General features: G+C 39.0%; 1 protein-coding gene across 1 annotated transcript in view; it reads left to right on the top strand.

Moving 5' to 3' along the window:
* Positions 1 to 20,838, top strand: part of LOC105519519 (putative uncharacterized protein C6orf183) — a 72,055-nt gene that overhangs the window by 39,653 nt on the left and 11,564 nt on the right. Inside the window, exons 7-9 of the mRNA XM_011952888.1 lie at positions 996 to 1,153; positions 4,904 to 5,056; positions 7,538 to 7,639. Of these exons, the coding sequence (XP_011808278.1) occupies positions 996 to 1,153; positions 4,904 to 5,056; positions 7,538 to 7,639 (413 nt within the window). The remainder of the gene's footprint in view (positions 1 to 995; positions 1,154 to 4,903; positions 5,057 to 7,537; positions 7,640 to 20,838) is intronic.

Genomic DNA, 20,838 nt, shown 5'->3' with positions numbered 1-20,838 from the left:
AATGCAGAAATCACCGGTCTTCTGTGTCCTTCGCGCTGGGAGTTGGAGACTGGAGCTGTTCCTATTCGGCCATCTTGCTCCGCCCCCCTCCATTTTATCTTCTTAATAGACAAGTCTTAATTTAATATTTTCAGATGAGAAAAAAATAACAAACACTTTTTAAGACATGTTTTAATCTCTATCTTTATAATTAGCAAGTTAAGAGTGAGAGAAAAAAATGGACTTAAAGTCAGCAGTACTGGGCTCTAGGCTTGTTCCTGTCCTGGCCTCACTGTGGGCCTGAATTTCATCTCCTTGGCCCTCAATTTGGTCATCTCCATAATATACCTTTCAGAATCAGTGATCTCTAAGGCTCCTTCCAGTTTTCATATTACACAAATCTAAAATAATTTCTTCATCTGAATAAAATTAATGCAGTTTTCCTGCCCTTACCTTGTGTTATAGATGACTAAGAAACCTGATAAGATTTCTACTCTGAGTGACATTCTTGCTTGGATGCACAGAGTATCCCGGGAGTGCCTGGGAGAGGTAGCCAACCCCAGCTGTGGGGCATCTGAGAAGGCTTCTTGAAGGAGGGGAGTTCAAACTGGGTCCTTAGAGATGAGGGGGAGCTAGCTATGTGAAAGCAGCTGAAGGCTCTCACCTTCTTCTAATTTGTTGGATAAATTTATAAATAATGTTCTTTATTTACCACAAAATAGACAATTCTGCTCCAAGTCATTCCCCAAAAGGTCTGTTGGGTTTCTCCTGTAGGCTGTGAGATGGCAAGGAGTCCTTGCTGCCTCCTACAAAAGCCCAGCTCCAAGAATTTGTCAGATCCACCTGGCCAAGTAGGGTGCAGACTGTAAATTGCAGCAGAAAATGTTAACAAAGGAGCAGAATGGGCATCCCATCAGTAGAGGAGCTCCTACTTCTAGCTGTCTCAAAGGACTCTCCATTTTCTCTCCCTGACAGTATTCATTGGTCTTAATGCTCTTGATTTTGGTTTTCCTCAGGGCCAATGAGAACAGAAGCTGCTTTTGTCCTCCCCCAACACACAACAGAAACAGGAGAACTGAAATCTCAGCTGAAGCTCCTGCTCTCCCATTTTGATATCCCATATGACGTGGAAGAGCTATGGGACTCTGCTAAAGAAATGGAACTTTTTTCCTTGGTATTTGATACACTCTTTCTTAATACAAATATAGGTGTTCGTGAAAGAAAGCACTGCTATTTGCCACAGAGTTGCACCTTTTACTACCAACAATTGTTTCGAGAGTGATCATATAAAGTAGTAATAGGTGCAATTTTGATTAGCAGTTAGGAAAACTTTCCTCTGTAAGAGTAATGGGACTCAAATAGTGAACCCAGAAGGATTTCAGGACTTGTTTTTCTGCAGAACTTAAAGCAAAAGTAGTGTACAGTCTATAGTAGATGATGTAAATATTTGGCAAATTTGCTTGGCAGGTTGTCAGTTGGAGGGCAAAAAAGCCCTCCAATTCTCAAAATGTATTGCAATAGCTTTCCTTATTGACAAAATGTTTTATATTTAATAGAGGGTACCTTGTGTAGTGATGTTTAAAGTCATGCAGTCTTCTCTGCTATACCACAGTGTTGTACTTCCTGAAATGAAGACAACTCATATTATCAAAAGCCATGTTAAAACTTGTTTCAAAGGGGGCTGGGCATGGTGGTTCATGTCTGTAATCCCAGCACTTTGGGAGGCTGAAGCAGGGGATCACTTGAGCCCAGGATGGGCAGCATAGTGAGAACCTGTCTCAAACAAACAAACAAACAAAACTTGTTTCAAAGAGAAGAATAGGACTATGGGTAGATAGCTTCAGATTTTAAAAAATATTTTCTTGAGATGGAGTCTTGTTCTGTCACCCAGGCTGGAGTGCAGTAGTGCAATCTCAGCTCAATGCAATCTCTGCCTCCTGGGTCCAAGAGATTCTCCTGCCTCAGCCATGCCCGGCTAATTTTTGTATTTTTGGTAAAGATGGGGTTGCCATATTGGCCAGGCTGGTCTTGAACTACTGGCCTCAGGTGATCTGCCTGCCTTGGCCTCCCAAAGTGCTGGGATTACTGGCATGAGCCACTGCACCTGGCCAAGCTTCAGATTTATAATAACAAAAATTTCAACAATAAAGATTTTTCTAGCTCTAGCTGTATATTATTTGCAAGTATACATATTTGCTAGGTAAAAATAAGAAGCTGATGGATCCAAACAGGTAAAAATAAGATCTGAATAGTTTTGAATGCTCTTTATGTAAGAAGTAAGCTACTGTCTGCGCTATCACCATTTGCTTGAGTTTGAAATTTCACTTGCATTTCCATTTGTTCCAGCATAATTTTACCAGGATTTTGTGTGTGTGTGTGTGTAGAGGGGGGTGTTTTGTTGTGTTTTGTTTTTAGGCAGAGTCTCAATCTGTCACCTAGGTTGGAGTACAGTGGCACAATCTCAGCTCGCTGCAACCTCCACCTTCCAGGTTCAAGCAATTCTCCTGCCTCAGCCTCCCGAGTATCTGGGATTACAGGCATGTGCCACCACGCCCAGCTAATTTTTGTATTTTTAGTAGAGACAGGGTTTTACTACATTGGCCAGGCTGGTCTTGAACTCCAGACCTCAAGTGATCCTCCCGCCTCGGCCTCCCAAAGAGCTGGGATTACAGGCATGAGCCACTGCTCCTGGCCCAGGATGATTTTTATTAGTATGTAACACAGACAGCCTCTTTAAGCTCACTGGAACCAGTGGTATCACATGTCCTCTTGTTTCCTTGAAGGTGATGATGTTTAGCTTTTGCCTTTCTTTTCATGCCACCAGCAGTACTATCTCCAGCAGAGTGTTTCTGTGGGAGTGTCCTCACCCTTATCATCATCAAGGATTATGATAGGCGAAACACAGAATCAGAATATGATGGTGCTTAAGAAGAACCAAAAAAAATAAAGGTTAATTATAGCCCAGGAGACTGTTATTAATGATAAACGAGAGAACACAAGCCTGGCAGAGCACTCCAACAAAGCCATGTTGTTCCCAAAAAGCAGCTTGTCTCCTTTTTACGGTGATAATTTCCACTTTTAATTTTCTTATGACAGTATTAGGTGAAATACTAATTGTGTTCCAAGATAACCAATCACATTATATCAACTTTTTTGCCTAGGAAGAGTTCCTATGTTTAGGTGCTGTTTATTCTGATACTCTAATGCCTGAGAGCAGGGTCAGCAAACTACAGCCTCGCCTGTTTTCTTAAAATAAAGTTGTTTTGGAATACAGCGGTCTTAGGTTCATTCAGGCTGCTCTAGCAAAATACCATAAACGGAGTGGCTTCTAAACAACAGAAATGTATTTCTTACAGTTCTGGAGGCTGGAAAGTTCAAGATCAAGGTAGTCTGATGTCTGGCGAGGGTCCACTTTCTGGCTCATAGGTGGTGCCTTCTTGCTGTGTCTGCACATGGTAGAAGGCAAGAGTCTCTCAGGCTGCTTTTATAAGGGCACTAATCCTATTCGTGAAGACTTAACCTTCATGACCCAATCACCTCCCCAAATTCCCATCTCCTGATACCATCACTTTGGGTTTAGGATTTCAACACATGAATCTTGTGGGGACACAAACATTCAGACCCTAGCAACAGCCATGCCTATTCATGTATGTATTTTCTATGGCTGCTTTCACACTACTACAGCAGACTTGAGTAGCTGTGACAGAGACCTTGTGGTCAGTAAAGGCTAAAATACCTACGATCTGGCCCTTTAAGAAGTTTGCCGACCCAGTCATAGGCCAGCACTGTCTCACTGAACTTCCAGAAGCGATGGATGTGTTCTGCCTTTGCACTGTCCCATGTTAACCACTAGTCACATACACTAATAGTTATCTGAGCACTTGGAATGTGGTTAGCGCAACTGAAGAACAAGATTTCAAATTTTATTTAATTCTAATTAATTAATAATGTTAAACAGCCACATGTGGCTAGGGGCAACAGCATTGGATAGCACAACCTCAGAGGTAGCAGCATTATTACTAGAAGCATCTTCAGCTCTGTGACTCACAAATTTGCTCACTCATTCCAGAAACCTTTGTGGATGCCCTACTATGTGTCAGCACTGTGGTAGGTTCTTACTGTGTGTGTACATGTGCACGCATGAGTGGTAAAATAACATAACAAAATTTACCATTTTAGCCATTGTAAGTGTTCAGTTCAGTGGCATTAAGTACACTCACGTTGTTGTGTGGCCACCACCTTGTGGTGAATTCTTGACATTCATAGTCTGTACCCTGAATAGGGCTCACCATGTAGTGAGGAAATCCTGACACAACATGGCAAGTACAATGATAAAGGTGCCACCACAGGGGCCCACCCTGGAGGGGGAAGAAGGAATGTTCAGCATTTTGACGGTAGGAATCGATGTCGTAGAAAGCACTTGTAGCCTCAGTCTGAAAGTAAGCTATGAAAGGAATAGGTTGAGATGCCTTAAAGAGTTTAACAGGTTCTAGCATCTGGACTCCTCTCTAGCCACATCCTTGTCAGGCCTCTGAGAGCAGGATTTATTTAATCCTTAGATAGTCTATAATAGTTTATTGAGTGGTCGGAAAAAGTGAATGCGTTTCCAAAGGTAGACAATTTACTTCTCACTTATATTTAGGTTCCAGTTCAAAATATATATAAATAAATACATTAATATATTTCCAATCGCTGGAGCAGACATTCAGAACAGGTAATACACACAATTATGGTAATGAGCTGACTGAGAACGTGTGCCACACAGGTATGCCCATTTAAGGTCTTGTCACTGTCACAGAGTCATGTTTTATAAATTACTTTGATTCCAAGGCTATTTCAAAGACAATCAGTAGCTGTTTTTGAAATTGCCCGCTCTCTGAGACTTTTTTTTTCTGGGTTCTACTTCTCACTTCATCCTCTTTAGGTTTCCCAAAAATTTCAAAGCATCTTCATGGAGCAACAGAGATTGCAAATGTTTCCAGACTATGAAGCTGGAATAGCTAAAGCAGATAATTTGGGTTTGGCAGGACCCAGAATGACCCTGAAAAAGAGAGCCAACTGGATTTCCTTCATAAAGGTAAGGAGACTTGTGGTGATAGTCATCTATCAGTGATGTCAGCAGTGTCACAGTGTCATCTAAGCAGGCTAGGCAACCTGGCAGCACCAGGTTTATGTGGTCCCTGTTGTCCTCTCTCCTTAGTGCCCTCAGCAAACTGTCCTCTTTGACTAGGGGAGACGCTTCCGTGTCCTCAGTTGAGGCAATTCAGAGAACCTGGCCTTATGTGCCACACTCTTCCAGCTCTTTGCCTGCCTTGGCTCTGTGTCGAAGTTTGCTATGCTGATCTGCCTTCCCTGAAGGTTTTCCGGATGCCTGTACCCCACTCTAATGGGCCCAAACTCCCTGCTTATTACTAATGATCTCAGATACTTGGCAAGAGCTAAGCTTACTATCCAAGGCTGTGATTGACTTGTGTAAATCCAACCGTTGAGTCAAAAACTATTTATTTGGTACATATTGTATATCAAGTATGGCCCTTCATGCTGGAGATACACAATTCACAAACAATATGCAAGTAAGCAAACTAAATAAGATGATTTTAGGTAGTGCTAACTATGGTCAGTTCCTGTTATTCAAAGTAGTTTTGCTCTGGAAAGTCACCATGAACACTGAGTTAGCAAACATTGAATCACTCCTAGGGGAAATAGAGTTAGTTCCTGTGAACCTCTCATCGGAACACTCATCAATACATAACTGTTTTACATGTGTTTCTGTTTAATGACATCTTATTTAAAATATATTGTTGATTCATTAACATTGAACTAATGACTAACAGCACTATAATTCATGCCTGAATGAAGCTTATCTAACACATGTAGTTTTTCCAAAAGGCACCTCACACAGCCTTCATATGCTTAGAAACATTAGACATTACTTTGGCACTACCCGTGGAGAGACCATTTTCAACAGTAAAATGACCACCAAAAAGCACAAAAATGTGAAGAATGTGGCACTAAACGGACCACGAAAAGGATCCTTGTTTGTAATATGCAAGCAGAAACAAGAAGACAGAGTGTTGCCTTGTTCAAATTGAGTTGAGAATATGCCCATAGGGTGACACAAATTTTCACTACCCTGCACACGCCTATGAGTGACTATGAAAGCTCCACTAGTATTGAGTTTTGGGTCACAAAAAATGTTAGATAGTAGGCAAAATCACAAATGTGGAATCCACAAACAGCAAGGATTGATTGTATTATGAAGAAAAGAAAAATCTGGGCCAGGCGCGGTGGCTCATGCCTGTAATCTCAGCACTTTGGGAGGCCAAGGTGGGTGGATCATGAGGTCAAGAGATTGAGACCATCCTAGCCAACATGGTAAAGCTGCCTCTCTACTAAAAAAAAAAAAAAAAAAAAATACAAAAATTAGCTGGGTGTTTGGTGGTGCATGCCTGTAGTCTCAGCTACAGGCAGGAGGCAGGAGAATCACTTGAACCTGGGAGGTGGAGGTTGCGGTGAGCCGAGATTGTGCCACTGCACTCCAGCCTAGCGACAGAGTGAGACTCCATCTCAAAAAATAAAATAAATCTTGTATGATTGTTTTAGTCTATTCAGGCTGCTTTAACAAAATACCATAAACTGGGTAGCTTATAAAGAACAGAAATAGATTTCTCACAGTTCTGGAGACTGGGAAGTCCAAGATCAGGGGGCCAGCATAGTCAAGTTCTGGAAGGTCCTCTTCCAGGCTATAGACTTCTGACTTCTCCCCATATCCTCACACGGTGGAAGAAAAAAGCCAAAGTCCCTCAGGCCTCTTTTGTAAGGGCATGAATACTGCTCATGAGGGCTCTACCATCATGATCTAATCACATACCCAAATTCTATTACCTTGGGGGTTAGGTTTCAACATTTAAATTTTAGAAGAACACATTCAGACCATAGGAGTAAATAAAGATAGACTGCGAGAAATCAAAGATTGCTCCTAAGTCCATTTAGTGCTTGAGGAACAAGGTAGTCCATGTAAGGGAAGCTGGACTTTCTGTTTTAGATGGTTACACTTGATATCCAAGAATAGATATCAAAGGAGTAGTTGGATATAATAGGCTGGAGTTTAGGGCTGAGATATAAATTTGAGTGTTAATGGTATTTACAGCAACAGAACTTACTTTTGAAGTTTATTAATAACAGTTTATTAATATGAAAGATGTTTTAAATGTGGAGTTACAAGGAGTCTGTGGGTGAACTTCTTTTGCCCTGTAAATAAAGTGCAATGACCAACTCTGATGGATTTAGGGTTCCTGCTGCTTGTGGATGTTATGGTGTCATCCCAGATGGATCTACTGCATCTTATAGGCCAGGCACCAACAGGAACTAGTGCTGCTGTCTCCTTCAGTGGATCTGTGAACCCATGAAGACCCTTTCCAAAAGCTCACTTGTCCTAGCCAACCTAGCACCAAAGCCAGATACCATTTCAGAAGGTCCTTGAATCTCTTTGCTTGCAACTTTTATTGAGAATCATTCTGTTATGTTGTAACTTTATGTGAACGTGTTTGTCCACTAGATCAAGCCAAAATGTGATCCGTGGCAAAGGAAGCTTTTGACTAAATTAAAAGAACAGAGAAGAACAGATGCATTATTGCAACTCCAAGCAAAATTTTTGAAGGTGAGAAAATAACTATGTTTCCTTGTAGATAAGATTTTTGCTAAAATCATTCATAAAATATGGAATTTTCTTTCCCTTTTAAAAAATGTTGGCATGGATTCACTACAACAGCTTTATTTGAAACTTTCTCTTTTCTTTTTTCTTTTCTTTTTTTTTTTTTTTTTTTTTTTTGAGACAGAGTCTTGCTCTGTCACCCAGGCTGGAGTGCAGTAGCATGATCTCGGCTCACTGCAACCTCTGCCTCCCAGGTTCAAGCAATTCTCCTGCCTCAGCCTCCCTAGCAGCTGGGATTACAGGCATGCACCACAATGCCCAGCTAATTTTTGTGTTTTTAGTAGAGACAGGGGTTTCACCATGTTGGCTAGGCTGGTCTCGAACTCCTGACCTCAAGTGATCTGCCCACCTCGGCCTCCCAAAATGGTAGGATTACAGGTGTGAGCCACTGCACCCAGCCTTATTTGAAACTTTCTAATCTAATTGCCACACTTTCAAAATCTTGTTAGCTTTCAGTAGAGAATAAAAAATTGTCAAAAAGCTGGACTTTAGGGCCAGGCACAGTGACTCATGTCTGTAATCCCAGCACTTTGGGAGGCCAAGGCAGGAGGATTGTTTGAGCCCAGGAGTTCAAGACCAGCGTAGGCAACAAAAAGAGACTCTGTCTTTACAAATTCTTTTTTTAAAAAATTAGCCAGATGTGGTGAAATACACCTGTAGTCCCAGCTACTCGGGAGGCTGAGGTGGAGGATTGCTTGAGCTCAGGAGGTCAAGGTTGCAATGAGCTATGATTGCATCACTGCACTCCAGCCTGGGTGAGAGCATGGGACTCTGTCTTAAACAACAACAAAACAACAACAACAACAAAAACAAAACCCAAAAAACTGGATTTTAGTCCAGTTTTAACACCAACTCTCTGTGTGATATTTGTCTAGTCATGTAACCTCCTTTAGCCTTAGCTTCTTTATTTGTGAAACAAAATATTAAACTAAATTATCTTTTAAAATATTTTAATTGACAAAAATTGTACATAATTATGGGGTACAGAGTGATATTTTGATACATATAATATATAATTATCAAGTCAAGGTAACTAGTATATCCATCTTCTCAAACATCTATTATTTATTTGCCCTGGGAACATTCAAAATCCCCTTTTCTAGCTATTTGAAAATATACAATAAATTATTGTTAACTATAGTCACCTTGCAGTGCTATGGAACACAATAACTTATTTTCCCCATCTACTGATAATTTTCTATCCTTTAAACAATCTCTCCCTATCCCACCCCCACCCTCTGAGCCTTAATAATCGCTATTCTACTTTCTACTTCTATGAAAGCAACTTTTTTAGCTTCTGAAAATGAGTAAGAACATGTGGAGAAGATGAGTAAAAACATGTATTTACCTTTCAGTGCCTGGATTATTTCACTTAACATAAAGTCCTCCAAGCTCATCAGTGTTGTTGCAAATGTCAAGATCTCATTCTTTTTATGGCCAAATAGTATTCCATTGGGTATATATAACACATTTTCTTTATCCATTCATCTGTTAATGGATACTTTTATCTTGGTTATTGTGAATAGGGCTGCAATAAATATGGGAGTACAGATATCTGTTCAACATACTGATTTCCTTTTTTAAAAATTTATACCCCATAGTGAGATTGCTGGATCATGTGGTAGTTCTAGTTATAGGTTTTAGAGGGATCTCCATACTTTTTTCAATAATGGCTATGGTAATTTATAAGTCCAACAGTGTATAAGAGTTGTCTTTTCTCTGCATCTTTGCCAGCATGTGATTTTTTTTTTTGTCTTTTTGTTAATAGCCATTCTAACTGGAATGAGATTATATCATACTGTGGTTTTTGATTTGCATTTGATGATTAGTAATGTTGAGCATTTTTTCATATACTTCTTGGTCATTTGAATGCTTTCTTTTGAGAAATATCCATTCAGGATCATTTTCCCATCTTTAAATCAGATTATTTGTGTGTGTGTGTGTGTTTGTGTATTTAGTTTGATATAATCCCACTTGTCTATTTTTGCTTTTGTTGTCTATGCTTTGGAGATTATATCCTTAAAATCTTTTCCCAGACCAATGTCCTGAAGTGTTTCTCCTTTTAGTTTCTTCTAATAGTTTTATAGTTCAGAGTCTTATATTTAAATCTTTAGTCCATTTTGAGTTGAATTTTGTATATGGTGAGAGATGAGGGTCTTGTTTCATTTTTCTGCATATCCAGATATCCAGTTTATCCAGCACCATTTATTGAAGAGACTGTTCTTTCCCCAATGTATGTTTTTGGTGCCTTTGTTAAAAATCGGTTGGCTATAAATATGCGGATTTATTTCTGGGTTCTCTATTCTGTTTCATTGATCCATGTACCTGTTTTTATGCCAGTACCATGCTGCTTTAGTTACAGTATATTTACAGTGTATTTTGAAGTCAGATAATGTGATGCCACCAGCTTTGTCCTTTTTAGTCAGGATTACTTTGTTTGGGTCTTTTATGGTTCCATACACATTTTAGGATTATTTTTTCTATTTCTGTGAAGAACATCAGTGGTGTTTTGATAGGGATTGCTTTGAATCTGTGGATCAGTTTGGGTATGGTCTTTTTTAACTATACTTTTCAATCCATGAACATGATATTTCTTTCCATTTTTTTGTGTCTTCTTCCATTTCTTTCATTGGTACTTCATAGTTTTTATTGTGGAGATCTTTCACCTTCTTGGTTAGTTTTATTCCTATGTAATATTTTTTATAGCTATTGAAAATGTAATTGCTTTCTTGGTTTCTTTTTCAGCTAGTTTGTTATTGGTGTATAGAAATGCTAATAATTGGCCGGGCGCGGTGGCTCAAGCCTGTAATCCCAGCACTTTGGGAGGCCGAGACGGGCGGATCACGAGGTCAGGAGATCGAGACCATCCTGGCTATCACGGTGAAACCCTGTCTCTACTAAAAATACAAAAACTAGCCGGGCGAGGTGGCGGGCGCCTGTAGTCCCAGCTACTCGGGAGGCTGAGGCAGGAGAATGGAGGCGGAGCTTGCAGTGAGCTGAGATCCGGCCACTGCACTCCAGTCTGGGCGACAGAGCGAGACTCCACCTCAATAAAAAAAAAAAAAAAAAGAAATGCTAATAATTTTTGTATGTTGATTTCGTATCCTGAAATTTTACTGAATTTTTCTGTCAGTTCTAAGAGTTTTTGGCAGAGTCTTTAGGTTTTTCCACAGATAAGATCACATTGTCTTCAAAAAGACAATTTGACTTCTTTTTTTTTCCAATTTGAATGCCCTTTGTTTTTAATTTTGCCTAGTTGCTCTGGCCAGGACTTCTAGTACAGTGTCAAATTGTAGTGGGGAAAGTAGGCACCTTTATATCGTTCCAGCTATTAGAGGAAAAGCTTTCAACTTATCCTCATAATGTTAGCTGTAGGTTTGTCATATGTAGACTTTATAGTGCTGAGGTAAATTTCTTCTATGCCTAATTTGTTGAGAGTTTTTATCATGAAGGGATGTTGAATTTTATCAAATGCTTTTTCTGTGCCTATTGAAATGATCATGTATTTTTGTTCTTTATTCTCTTTGTGTGATGTATCATGTTTATTGATTTGTGTATATTGAATCATCCTTGGATCCCTGGGATAAATCTCACTTGATCATGGTGTATTAATCTTTTTGGTGTACTGTTGGATTTGGTTTACTACTGTTTTGTTGAAGATTTTTGCATCTATGTTCATCAGGAATATTAGCCTGTAGTTTTCTTTTTTTTGTTCTGTCCTTGTCTGTATTTTTTATTAGGGTAATATTGGCCTTGTAGAATGAATTTGGAAGAATTCCCTCCTTTTCATGTTTTTGGAACAGTATGAGAAGAATCCACATTAATTCTTTAAAAGTTTGGTAGATTTGGCAATGAAGTCATCCAGTTCTTGGTTTTTCTTTGTTGAGAGACTTTTTGTTACTGATGCAGTTGTGTTCCTTGTTATTGGTCTGTTGAGGTTTTCTACTTCTTCCTGGTTCAATCTTGATAGGTTGCATGTGTCCAGGAGTTTACCCATTTCCTCTAGGTTTTCCAATTTGTTGGCATAGAGTTGTTTATAGTAGTCTTTAATGGTTCTTGTTTTTTTTGTTTTTTTTTTTTTGAGACGGAGTTTCCCTCTTGTTGCCCAGGTTGGAGTGCAATGGCACAATCTCGGTTCTCCACAACCTCTGCCTCCTGGGTTCAAGTGATTCTCCTGCCTCAGCCTCCCAAGTAGCTGGAATTACAGGCACCCACCACCATGCCCAGCTAATTTTGTATTTTTAGTGGAGATGGAGTTTCTCCACGTTGGTAAGGCTGCCCTCGAATTCTCAACCTCAGTTGATCCACCCGCCTCAGCCTCCCAAAGTGCTGGGATTACAGGTGTGAGCCACCGCACCCAACCTGATTCTTGTATTTCTGTGGTATCAGTTTTAATGTCTCCTCTTTCATTTTTAATTTGATTTATTCAGATCTTTGTTTGTTAGGTAGTCTAGCTAATGGTTTTTCAATTTTATCTTTTTAAAAAGTCAGCTTTGTGTTTCATTGATCTTTTGTATTGTTTTTAGTTTTTAATTTATTTCTGCCCTGATTTTTATTATGTAGTCCCTTCTAGTTATATTGGATTTGGTTTGTTCTTGCTTCTTTAGTTCCTTGAGGTGCATCAGTAGGTTGTTAATTTCAAAATTTACTACTTTTTGGCGTACGTGTTTATTGCTTTAAACTTCCCTCTTATACTGCTTTTGCTGTATCCTATAGGTTTTGGTATGTTATGTTTCTTTTCTTTTCTTTTCTTCAGACGGAGTCTCACTCTGTCACCCAGGCTGGAGGGCAGTGGCATGATCCTGGCTCACTGTAATCTCCACCTCCAAGGTTCAAGCAATTCTCCTGCCTCAGCCTCCTGAGTTACTGGGGTTACAGGTGCCTGCCTCCACATCTGGCTAAATTTGTATTTTTAGTAGAGACGAGGTTTCTGCATGTTGGCCAGGCTGGTCTTGAACTCCCGACCTCAGGAGATCCACTGGCCTCGGCCTCCCAAAGTGCTAAGATCACAGGTGTGAGCCACCACACCTGGCCAGCATGTTGTGTTTCTATTTTCATTAGTTTCAATAAATTTTTAAAAATTTGCTTTTTAATTTCTTTATTGACCCATTGGTCATTCAGGAGTATGTTGTTTAATTTCCATGAGTTTATGCCATTCCCAAAGTTTCTCTTATTATTGATTTCTAGTTTTATCCCATTGAGGTCTGAAAAGATACTTAATATAATTTTTATTTTTAAAAATTTTTTGAGTCTTGTTTTGTGGCCTAACGTATGGTCTATCCTAGAGAATGTTCCAGGTGCAGATGAGAATAATGTGTATTTTGTGACTGTTGGTTAAAATGCTCTGTAAATGTCTATTAGGTCCATTTGTTTGTAGTACAATTTAAGATTGGTATTTCTTTGTTGAATTTCCATCTAAATGATCTCTCCAATGCTGAGTGTGGGGTGTTGAAGGCATCAACTATTATGGTATTGGAGTCTATCTCTCTCTTTAGATCTAATAATATTTGCTTAAATATCTGGGTGCTCTGGTGTTGGGTGTATATATATTTATAATTACTATATACTCTTGCTTTTCATTGATCCCTTTATCATTATGTAATGACCTTTATCTCTTTTTACTGTTTTTGACTTAAAATCTATTTTATCTGATGTAAGTATAGCTACACCTGCTCACATTTGGCTTCCATTTGCATGGAATGTTTTTTTTCATCCCTTTTTTTTTTTTAGTTTATATATCTTTACAGATGAAGTGAGTTTCTTGTAGGCAGCATATAGTTGGATCATTTAAAAAAATCAATTCAGACAGTCTATGTCTTTTAATTGGGGAATTTAAACTGTTTACATTCAAGGTTATTGTTGATAGGTGAAGGCTTACTCCTGTCATTTTGTTCGTGGTTTCCTGGTTGTTTCATATAGTCTTTGTTCCTTTCTTCTTTCTTTTTGTTTATATTTTCAGTTTGGTGGTTTTCTGTAGCAAAAGGATTTGATTTCTTTCTCTTTCCTATGTGTATCTGCTCTATCAGTGATTTTTATACTTTTGTCTGTTTTTATGAGGGTAGTTATTGTCCTTTCACTTCCAGATGCAGGACTTCTATGTTTCTTGTTAAGCCAGTCTAGTGGTGATAAATTCCCCATTTTCTCCTTGTCTGGGAAAAACTTTATTTTGCCTTCATTTCTGAAGTTTAACTTTGCTAGGAATAGTACTCTTGACTGGCAGTTTTTCTATTCTTTCAGCACTTTAAATATATCACCCTATTCACTTCTGGCCCATAAGGTTTTGCTGAGAAATCTCTGTTAGTCTGATGGAGATTCCATGATATGTAACTTGACACTTTTCTCTTGCTTTTTTTAGAATTTTCTCCTTTGTCTTTGACTTTTGACAGTTTAACTATAATGTGCCTCAGAGAGGGCTTTTTGGGTTGAATTTGGGAACCTTTGAGCTTACTAGGTATGAATATACATATTTCTCCTAAGACTTGGGAAGATTTCAGTGATTATTTTATTATATAGGTTTTCTATGCCTTCTTCCTGCTCTTCTCCTTCTGGAATTCCCATAAAATGAATATTTGTTTACTTAATGGTGTTATATAAATCCTTTAAGCTTTCTTCATTTTTTTCTTTTTTGGTTGGCTGGATTATTTCAAAAGACCTTCAAGTTCAGAAAACTTTTCTTCTGCTTGATCTAGTCTATTGTTGAATTTCTTAGTTGTATTTCTTATGTTATTCACTGAATTCTTTAACTCCAAGATTTCTGTTTGGGTCTTTTTTATATTGATCTCTATTGAATATCTTATTTGTTTATTTATTAGTTGTTTGTTTTTGAGACAGAGTCGCTTTGTCACTTAAGCTAGAGTGTAGTGGCACAATTAGAACTCTCACTACAGCCTTGAACTTCTGGGCTCAAATGATCCTCCCACCTCAGCCTCCCAAGTAGCTAGGACTACAGGCATGCACTACCACACCTAGCTAATTTTTAAAAATTTTTAGTAGAGACAAGAGCTTGCTATGTTGCCCAAGCTGGTCTTGAACACCTGGCTCAAGCAATCCTTCCACCTCAGCCTCCCAAAGTGCTGGGATTACTGGTAAAAGCCACCATGCCTGGCCAGATTTTTCATTTAGATCATGAATTATTTTTCTGATTTTATTGAGTTTTCTGTCTGTTTTCTCTTGTATCTCACTGAGTTTTCTTAAAATCATTATTTTGAATTCCTATCCAGGCATTTTATAGATTGCCTTTTCTTTGGGGTCTGTTGCTAGATAATTACCACTTTCCTTTGGAGGGATCAAGTTTCCTTGCTTTTTTGCTTCTTGTATTATTATACTGATATCTGCATGTCGGTGGAATGAGTACCTCTTCCACTTTATGGGGTAGCTTTTATAGGGCTACATTTTCCCCATAGATGTGTCCTGTAGTGTTGGTTATGTAAGGATGCTTTAGTTTTGGTTCTGGACAGGTACAATAGTGTAGTCTCTGTGTGATATCTTTGGCTGTATTCAGTGTCAGTGGTGTCTGCAAGTACGTCACCGGCCTAGGCTCTGGGTATTTGTGAAGGCAGTAGTGGTATGGCTTTGCTTGGGATAAGGGCCACCAAGAGGGCCAATTCTCAGGTTCTGGAGGGCACACACTGGGCATGGCATCTCTGCTGGTTGCAGGGTTGGTGTTGCAGGCACCAGTCAGGCTGGATGTTGGTTTCTGGGATACTGGTATAGTACATGGTGGCTCTGCCACTGGAGGAGATGGGTTTGCTGGCAGCTGTAGGCACCAGGTGGGCCGGTCATTGGTCCCTGGGGAGCCTGCACCTAAATGATACTTTTATTTTGGTTAAAAAAAAAAAAGTAACATAAAATTTACCATAACCATCTTTAAGTACAGTATGTCCTTACTGAACACCATTGATAGATTCTTGGAAACTGCAACTTTAAACCAAACAATGTATAAGAAAAATCAGCATTTTTTCTCATCAACATTACAATAAAATGGTATTGAATAAAATGATGTTATTTGAGGACCTACTCTATATTGTTTTGCTTAAAGTTGTGGTTTCCAAGAACCTATTGATGACATTAAATGAATATTTACTGTATATAATTCAGGGATACAGAAAATGTATCCCTATAAAAGCTACTCCATAAAATTGGAAGAGGCACCCATTCCACCAGATACACAGATATCAATGTAAGAATACAAGAAGCGTCTGGGCGCGGTGGCTCACACCTGTAATCCCAACACTTTGGGAGGCCAAGATAGGCGGATGACCTGAGGTTGGGAGTTCAAGGCCAGCCTGACCAACATAGAGAAACCATGTCTCTACTAAAAATACAAAATTAGCCGGGCAAGGTGGTGCATGCCTGTAATCCCAGCTACTTGGGAGACTAAGGCAGGAGAATTGCATGAACCTGGGAAGCAGAGGTTGTAGTGAGCTGAGATCGTGCCATTGCACTCCAGCCTGGGCAACAAGACAGAAACTCCACCTCAAAAAAAAAAAAAAAAGAATACAAGAAGCAAAAAAGCAAGGAAACATGACACCTCCAAAAGAACATGGTAATTGTGGCATTGAATACATTCATAGTGTTTCACAATATATCTCCAGGATGTTTTCATCTTGCAAAACTAAAACTCTATACCCATCAAACAACAACTCTCATTTTTCCTTCCTCCCAGCTCCTGGTAATCACCATTCTACTTTCTTTTTCTATATGTTTGGCTACTTTAGATACCTCATATAAGTGAAATCATGCAATATTTGTCTTTTTGGTTTATTTTACTTAGTATAATGTCCTCAAGGTTCATTCATGTTGTAGTGTGTGTCAGAATTTCCTTCCTTTTTTTTAAGGCTGAATAACATTCCCTTGTAAGTATATACCACATTAAAAAAATCTATTCATCTGATATGAGGATTTGGGTTGCCTCCACCTTTTGGATATTGTCAATGATGTTGCTATAAACATGGATGTGCAAATACCTCTTCAAGATCTTGCTTTCAGTTCTTTTGGATATATATCCAGAAGTATAATTGCTGGATCGCATGGTGATTTTATTTTATTTGGAAACACCATACTGTTTTCCTTAGCATTTGCACCATTTTACAGTCCCACCAACAGTGCACAAAGGTTCCAATTTTGCCACATCTTCACCAACACTGGTTATTTTATGATTTTTAATAGCAGCCATTCTAATGGGTGTGAGGTGAAATCTTACTGTGGTTTTGATTTGAGTTTCTCTGATGATTAGTGATGTTGAGCATCTTTTATATGCTTCTTAGCCATTTGTATATCATCTTTAGATAAATATCTATTCAAATCCTTTGCTTATTTTTTCTTTCATCTTTCTTTTTTTTTTGTAATTGACTACCTATTTTTAAATCAGTTTATTTCATTTTTTTCTTGTTGAGTTGTAGTTCTTTTTGAGATAGGGTCTCACTCTGTCACCCAGGATGAAGTGCAGTGGTGTGACCTTGGCTCACTGCAACCTCCTCCTCCTGGGCTCAAGTGATCCTCCCATGTTAGCCTCTCAAGTAGCTGGGATTACAGGGGCACACCACTATACCAGGCTAATTTTTTGGTATTTTTTTGTAGAGATGGGGTTTTGCCATGTTTCCCAGGCTGGTCTTGAACTCCTGGGCTCAAGGAATCCACCTGTCTTGGCTTCCCAAAGTGCTGGGATTACAGGTGTGAACCATTGCACCCAGCCTGGAGTTCTTTATGTATTCTGGCTATTAGTCACATATTGGATATATAATTTGCAAATCTTTTCTCTCATTATGTAGGTTGACTCTTCATTTCAATTGATTTGCATCCTTTGCTGCACTAAAGTTGTTAAGTTTGGTATCATCCTATTTGTCTATTTTTGCTTTTGTTGCTTGGATTTTTGGTGTTATATTCAAGAAATGGTTGCCAAATTTAATATCATGAAGCATTTCCCCTATGTTTCCTTCTAAGAGTTTCATAATTTTAGGTCTTACATTTAGATCTTTAATCTATTTTGAGTAATATTTGTATGTGGTATAATATAAGGATAAAACTTTATTATTTTGCATGTGGATATTCAGTTTTCCCAACACCATATATTGTAGATGTTGTCCTTTCCCCATTGAGTGGTCTTGGCACCCTTAACCATATATGTGAGGGTTTATTTCTAGGCTTTCTACTGTATTCCATTGGTCTACATGTCTCTCTTTATGCCAGTACCATACTGTTTTGATTACTATATCTTTGTAATAGTTTTTGAATTCAGGGAGTGTAAGTTCTTCAACTTTGTTCTTTTGGAAAATTATTTAGCTATTTGGGGTCCCTTGAGATTTCATATAAATTGTAGGATGAATTTTTCTATATCTGCAAGAAATGTCTTTGGGATTTTGATAGAGATCGAAATAAATGATCTTTGAGGTTCTTTGTGATATTAAAGTGATATAGTATATATGTATCACTTAAGTAGCAATTCAGTTCTGGGATTATTATTCAATTCTTTACCTCCAGATGAGAAGAAGGGACATTTATTGAGGTCCTCCTACATGGTAGGCATTATTGCAGCACTCTGGGTAGAGACATCATTAGCATTTTTGTTAGGTTGACTTGCCCTGCTCTGCATGGAAAAGCCAGGATTCCTGCAGAGATACAAGCCCAGGTCTGTGTCTTTATAAAGCTTGTGCTCTTCTTGTGCTACACTTCTGCCCCCTCCTCCATTGCCCAGAAGCTTCCTAACAGTTGACAGAGTTTGCACCCAATGCTGATAGGTGTTTATCTTTTCACTGATGCCACAACACTTGTGGGAATACCACCTGCTATTGTCTTTAGGGGATTGTCACAGAATTTTTAAATGAGCTACTATGTATATTTGAATACTTATAGTGCTGAATGGACAAACATATTTGGGGAATCATGATGCTGGACTTTAATTTTTTTAATTGAATAAAGTCCCACCTAGACTTTCTTCCTTGTTCACGTGTATGTGACCAAAGTCTTGCTGAGAAAAAGGGAACATACTTCTCATAACCATTCCTTCTCTTCTCTATTCTACCTGAGATTTCCAACCCTGAGCGAGTAATGCAAGTGCTCCAAGATCATGCTGCAAAGACAGTCATGCTGGCTCCACATCATCCATCTTTTGTGGCTTCCCAGGGTTTGCATTAGTGCGACTATGACCAAGTCTGGGAGAATATTTACAGCAACATCAACCTCTGTCAGGTACTACAGGAAGAAATAACAAAAATGCCTTTTTATTCAACTTGCAACCAGTGTGTAGCCCTTAGACATTTACTTTGGTAGTTTTTCTGAAACCCTCCCCACCAAAATCTCTATAATCTAGCCAGGTTTATTTTCATTATAAGAAAGATTAAGCCCTAATTAAAAAGAAAGATATAAAGAGGTATAACATAAGATGTTGTTCCTATGAGGACAGATACTTAAACCAATAAATACCAATGCAAGGCTGTACATCCAAGGGCTAAACACCCAATGAGCTGGACAGTTATTAAATACCGTATTTAGAAAGTGGTCCCCAAAGGGTAGATTTTATTGAGGAAAGCCTCTTGAAGGAGAGGAAATTGGGCTGGATTTGAAGGAGGCATAGGACTTAGGGAAGTGGTGGGGAAGAAAGTAGCGAGTGCATTCTAGGAGGTACAGCATGAAGAGCATGCTGAGGAGATACTGGATGTGATATAGTCAGAGCCAGCTTAGTTGAGTGGAAGATTCATGTGGAAATATAGTGAAAAGAAAGGCTGTTTGTTTGTTTGTTTGTCAGGGGAGGTGCTAGTTGTGAATGCTCATGCATTCCAGGCAAAGGAATCTGTGCTTTTTCGTATAAGGAAAATATTTCATACAAAGGCATATTTTTAAGGAAATTAATGTGGCAGCAAAATGTTAGTTGGACTGAAAGAGGGAGAGTTTAGAGGCAAGGAAGTCAGTTAGGTAGCTGCTGCACAGGGTAGGCATGAGGTTTGGAAGTGAAAAGAAGTTCACAAAGCTAGTGTATACTTGTCCTTACAATGATACCATAACATTTTTGAAGCCTTCATCTGCTATTATTTTTCACTCTAAAAGAAGGGTTTCATGTCATTTGTCTATTTAAGTTGGGAAGACCCAAATATGTTTATAGTCTAAGGTGAGGAAGCAGTAGAGAAGAGGAGACAGAAGATATAAAAAGGGAAATGTGAGAAACAGATGACCCTGGGGAAGAGGAGGGGATGGGATGAGGAAACCAGATGGAAGAGTAATTTTGAGAAATCAAGAATGACATCACTTCCCTTGAGGTGAATGGGATACACAGAATTTTTAGGTGCAGAAAGGTAAGATGTGGGTGCTCCTGACTGGCCCTGGCTGTCTCATAGAGAGGGAGGAGGCAGAGGTCATCTGCATTAGTGAAGCAAACTGCAAGAGCTACGTGTGAGGGAGTGCATGGCTATGGTAAAGGCCACAGGACCATCAGTGAGAGGAAAATACACGAATGACTGCATAGTCAAGAGGCCCCTGGTAAAACACAATGCTATGAATTTGTAGTGAGCCCCTTTTGTATAAATTCTATTACTTTCACCCCTAAAATGATTGTAGAGTACCTGAAAATTGCATAAAGTCAAAGTTGTGGGGAAGTTGGGTAGAATGCTGGAGAAAGAAGTACTGTCACAGTTCATTATCCCAGGCTGGATATGGGGGAAAGTGAGACCTCAAGGTATCCAGTGAGTTATGGATTAGTTGGGAGCGCACACACACACCTTTTATAACTGTACCATTTGTTTGAGCAAGGATCTAGAGATCAAATGAGAAATGAGTTGGCCACATAGATCAGGAGCAGAAGCAACATATCAGCATGGATCTCCCTGGCTCCTGAATTTCCTGACAGAGTATGCAACTACCAGTGACACACTCCTTGGCTAGCATCCTGCCAGAGTTGAAAAAATAGCCACAGTTTTCGTATCCCGTTGCCATTTTACAACTGAAGTTTGTATCACCATTCAGGAAGATCTTACACGAACAAGGAGACATTAAAAAAAATTTGACTCTCCCGTTCCTGAACCAAACATAGAGACTACAGGGTAGGGGAGAAAGGAGTGAGAAGGCAGAGTCTATCCCAGTGTCTTGGAACCATGTCTTTGCTTCTAAGATCCTAGACAGTTTACCTCTTTTTATTTTTATTTTTACCTTTTTTT

The sequence above is a fragment of the Colobus angolensis genome, unplaced genomic scaffold (assembly GCF_000951035.1).
Source record: "Colobus angolensis palliatus isolate OR3802 unplaced genomic scaffold, Cang.pa_1.0 Scaffold35, whole genome shotgun sequence".
Classification (NCBI taxonomy): domain Eukaryota; kingdom Metazoa; phylum Chordata; class Mammalia; order Primates; family Cercopithecidae; genus Colobus; species Colobus angolensis.
The sequence above is the reverse complement of the archived record's forward strand: the minus strand, read 5'-3'. Positions and strand labels throughout refer to the sequence as shown.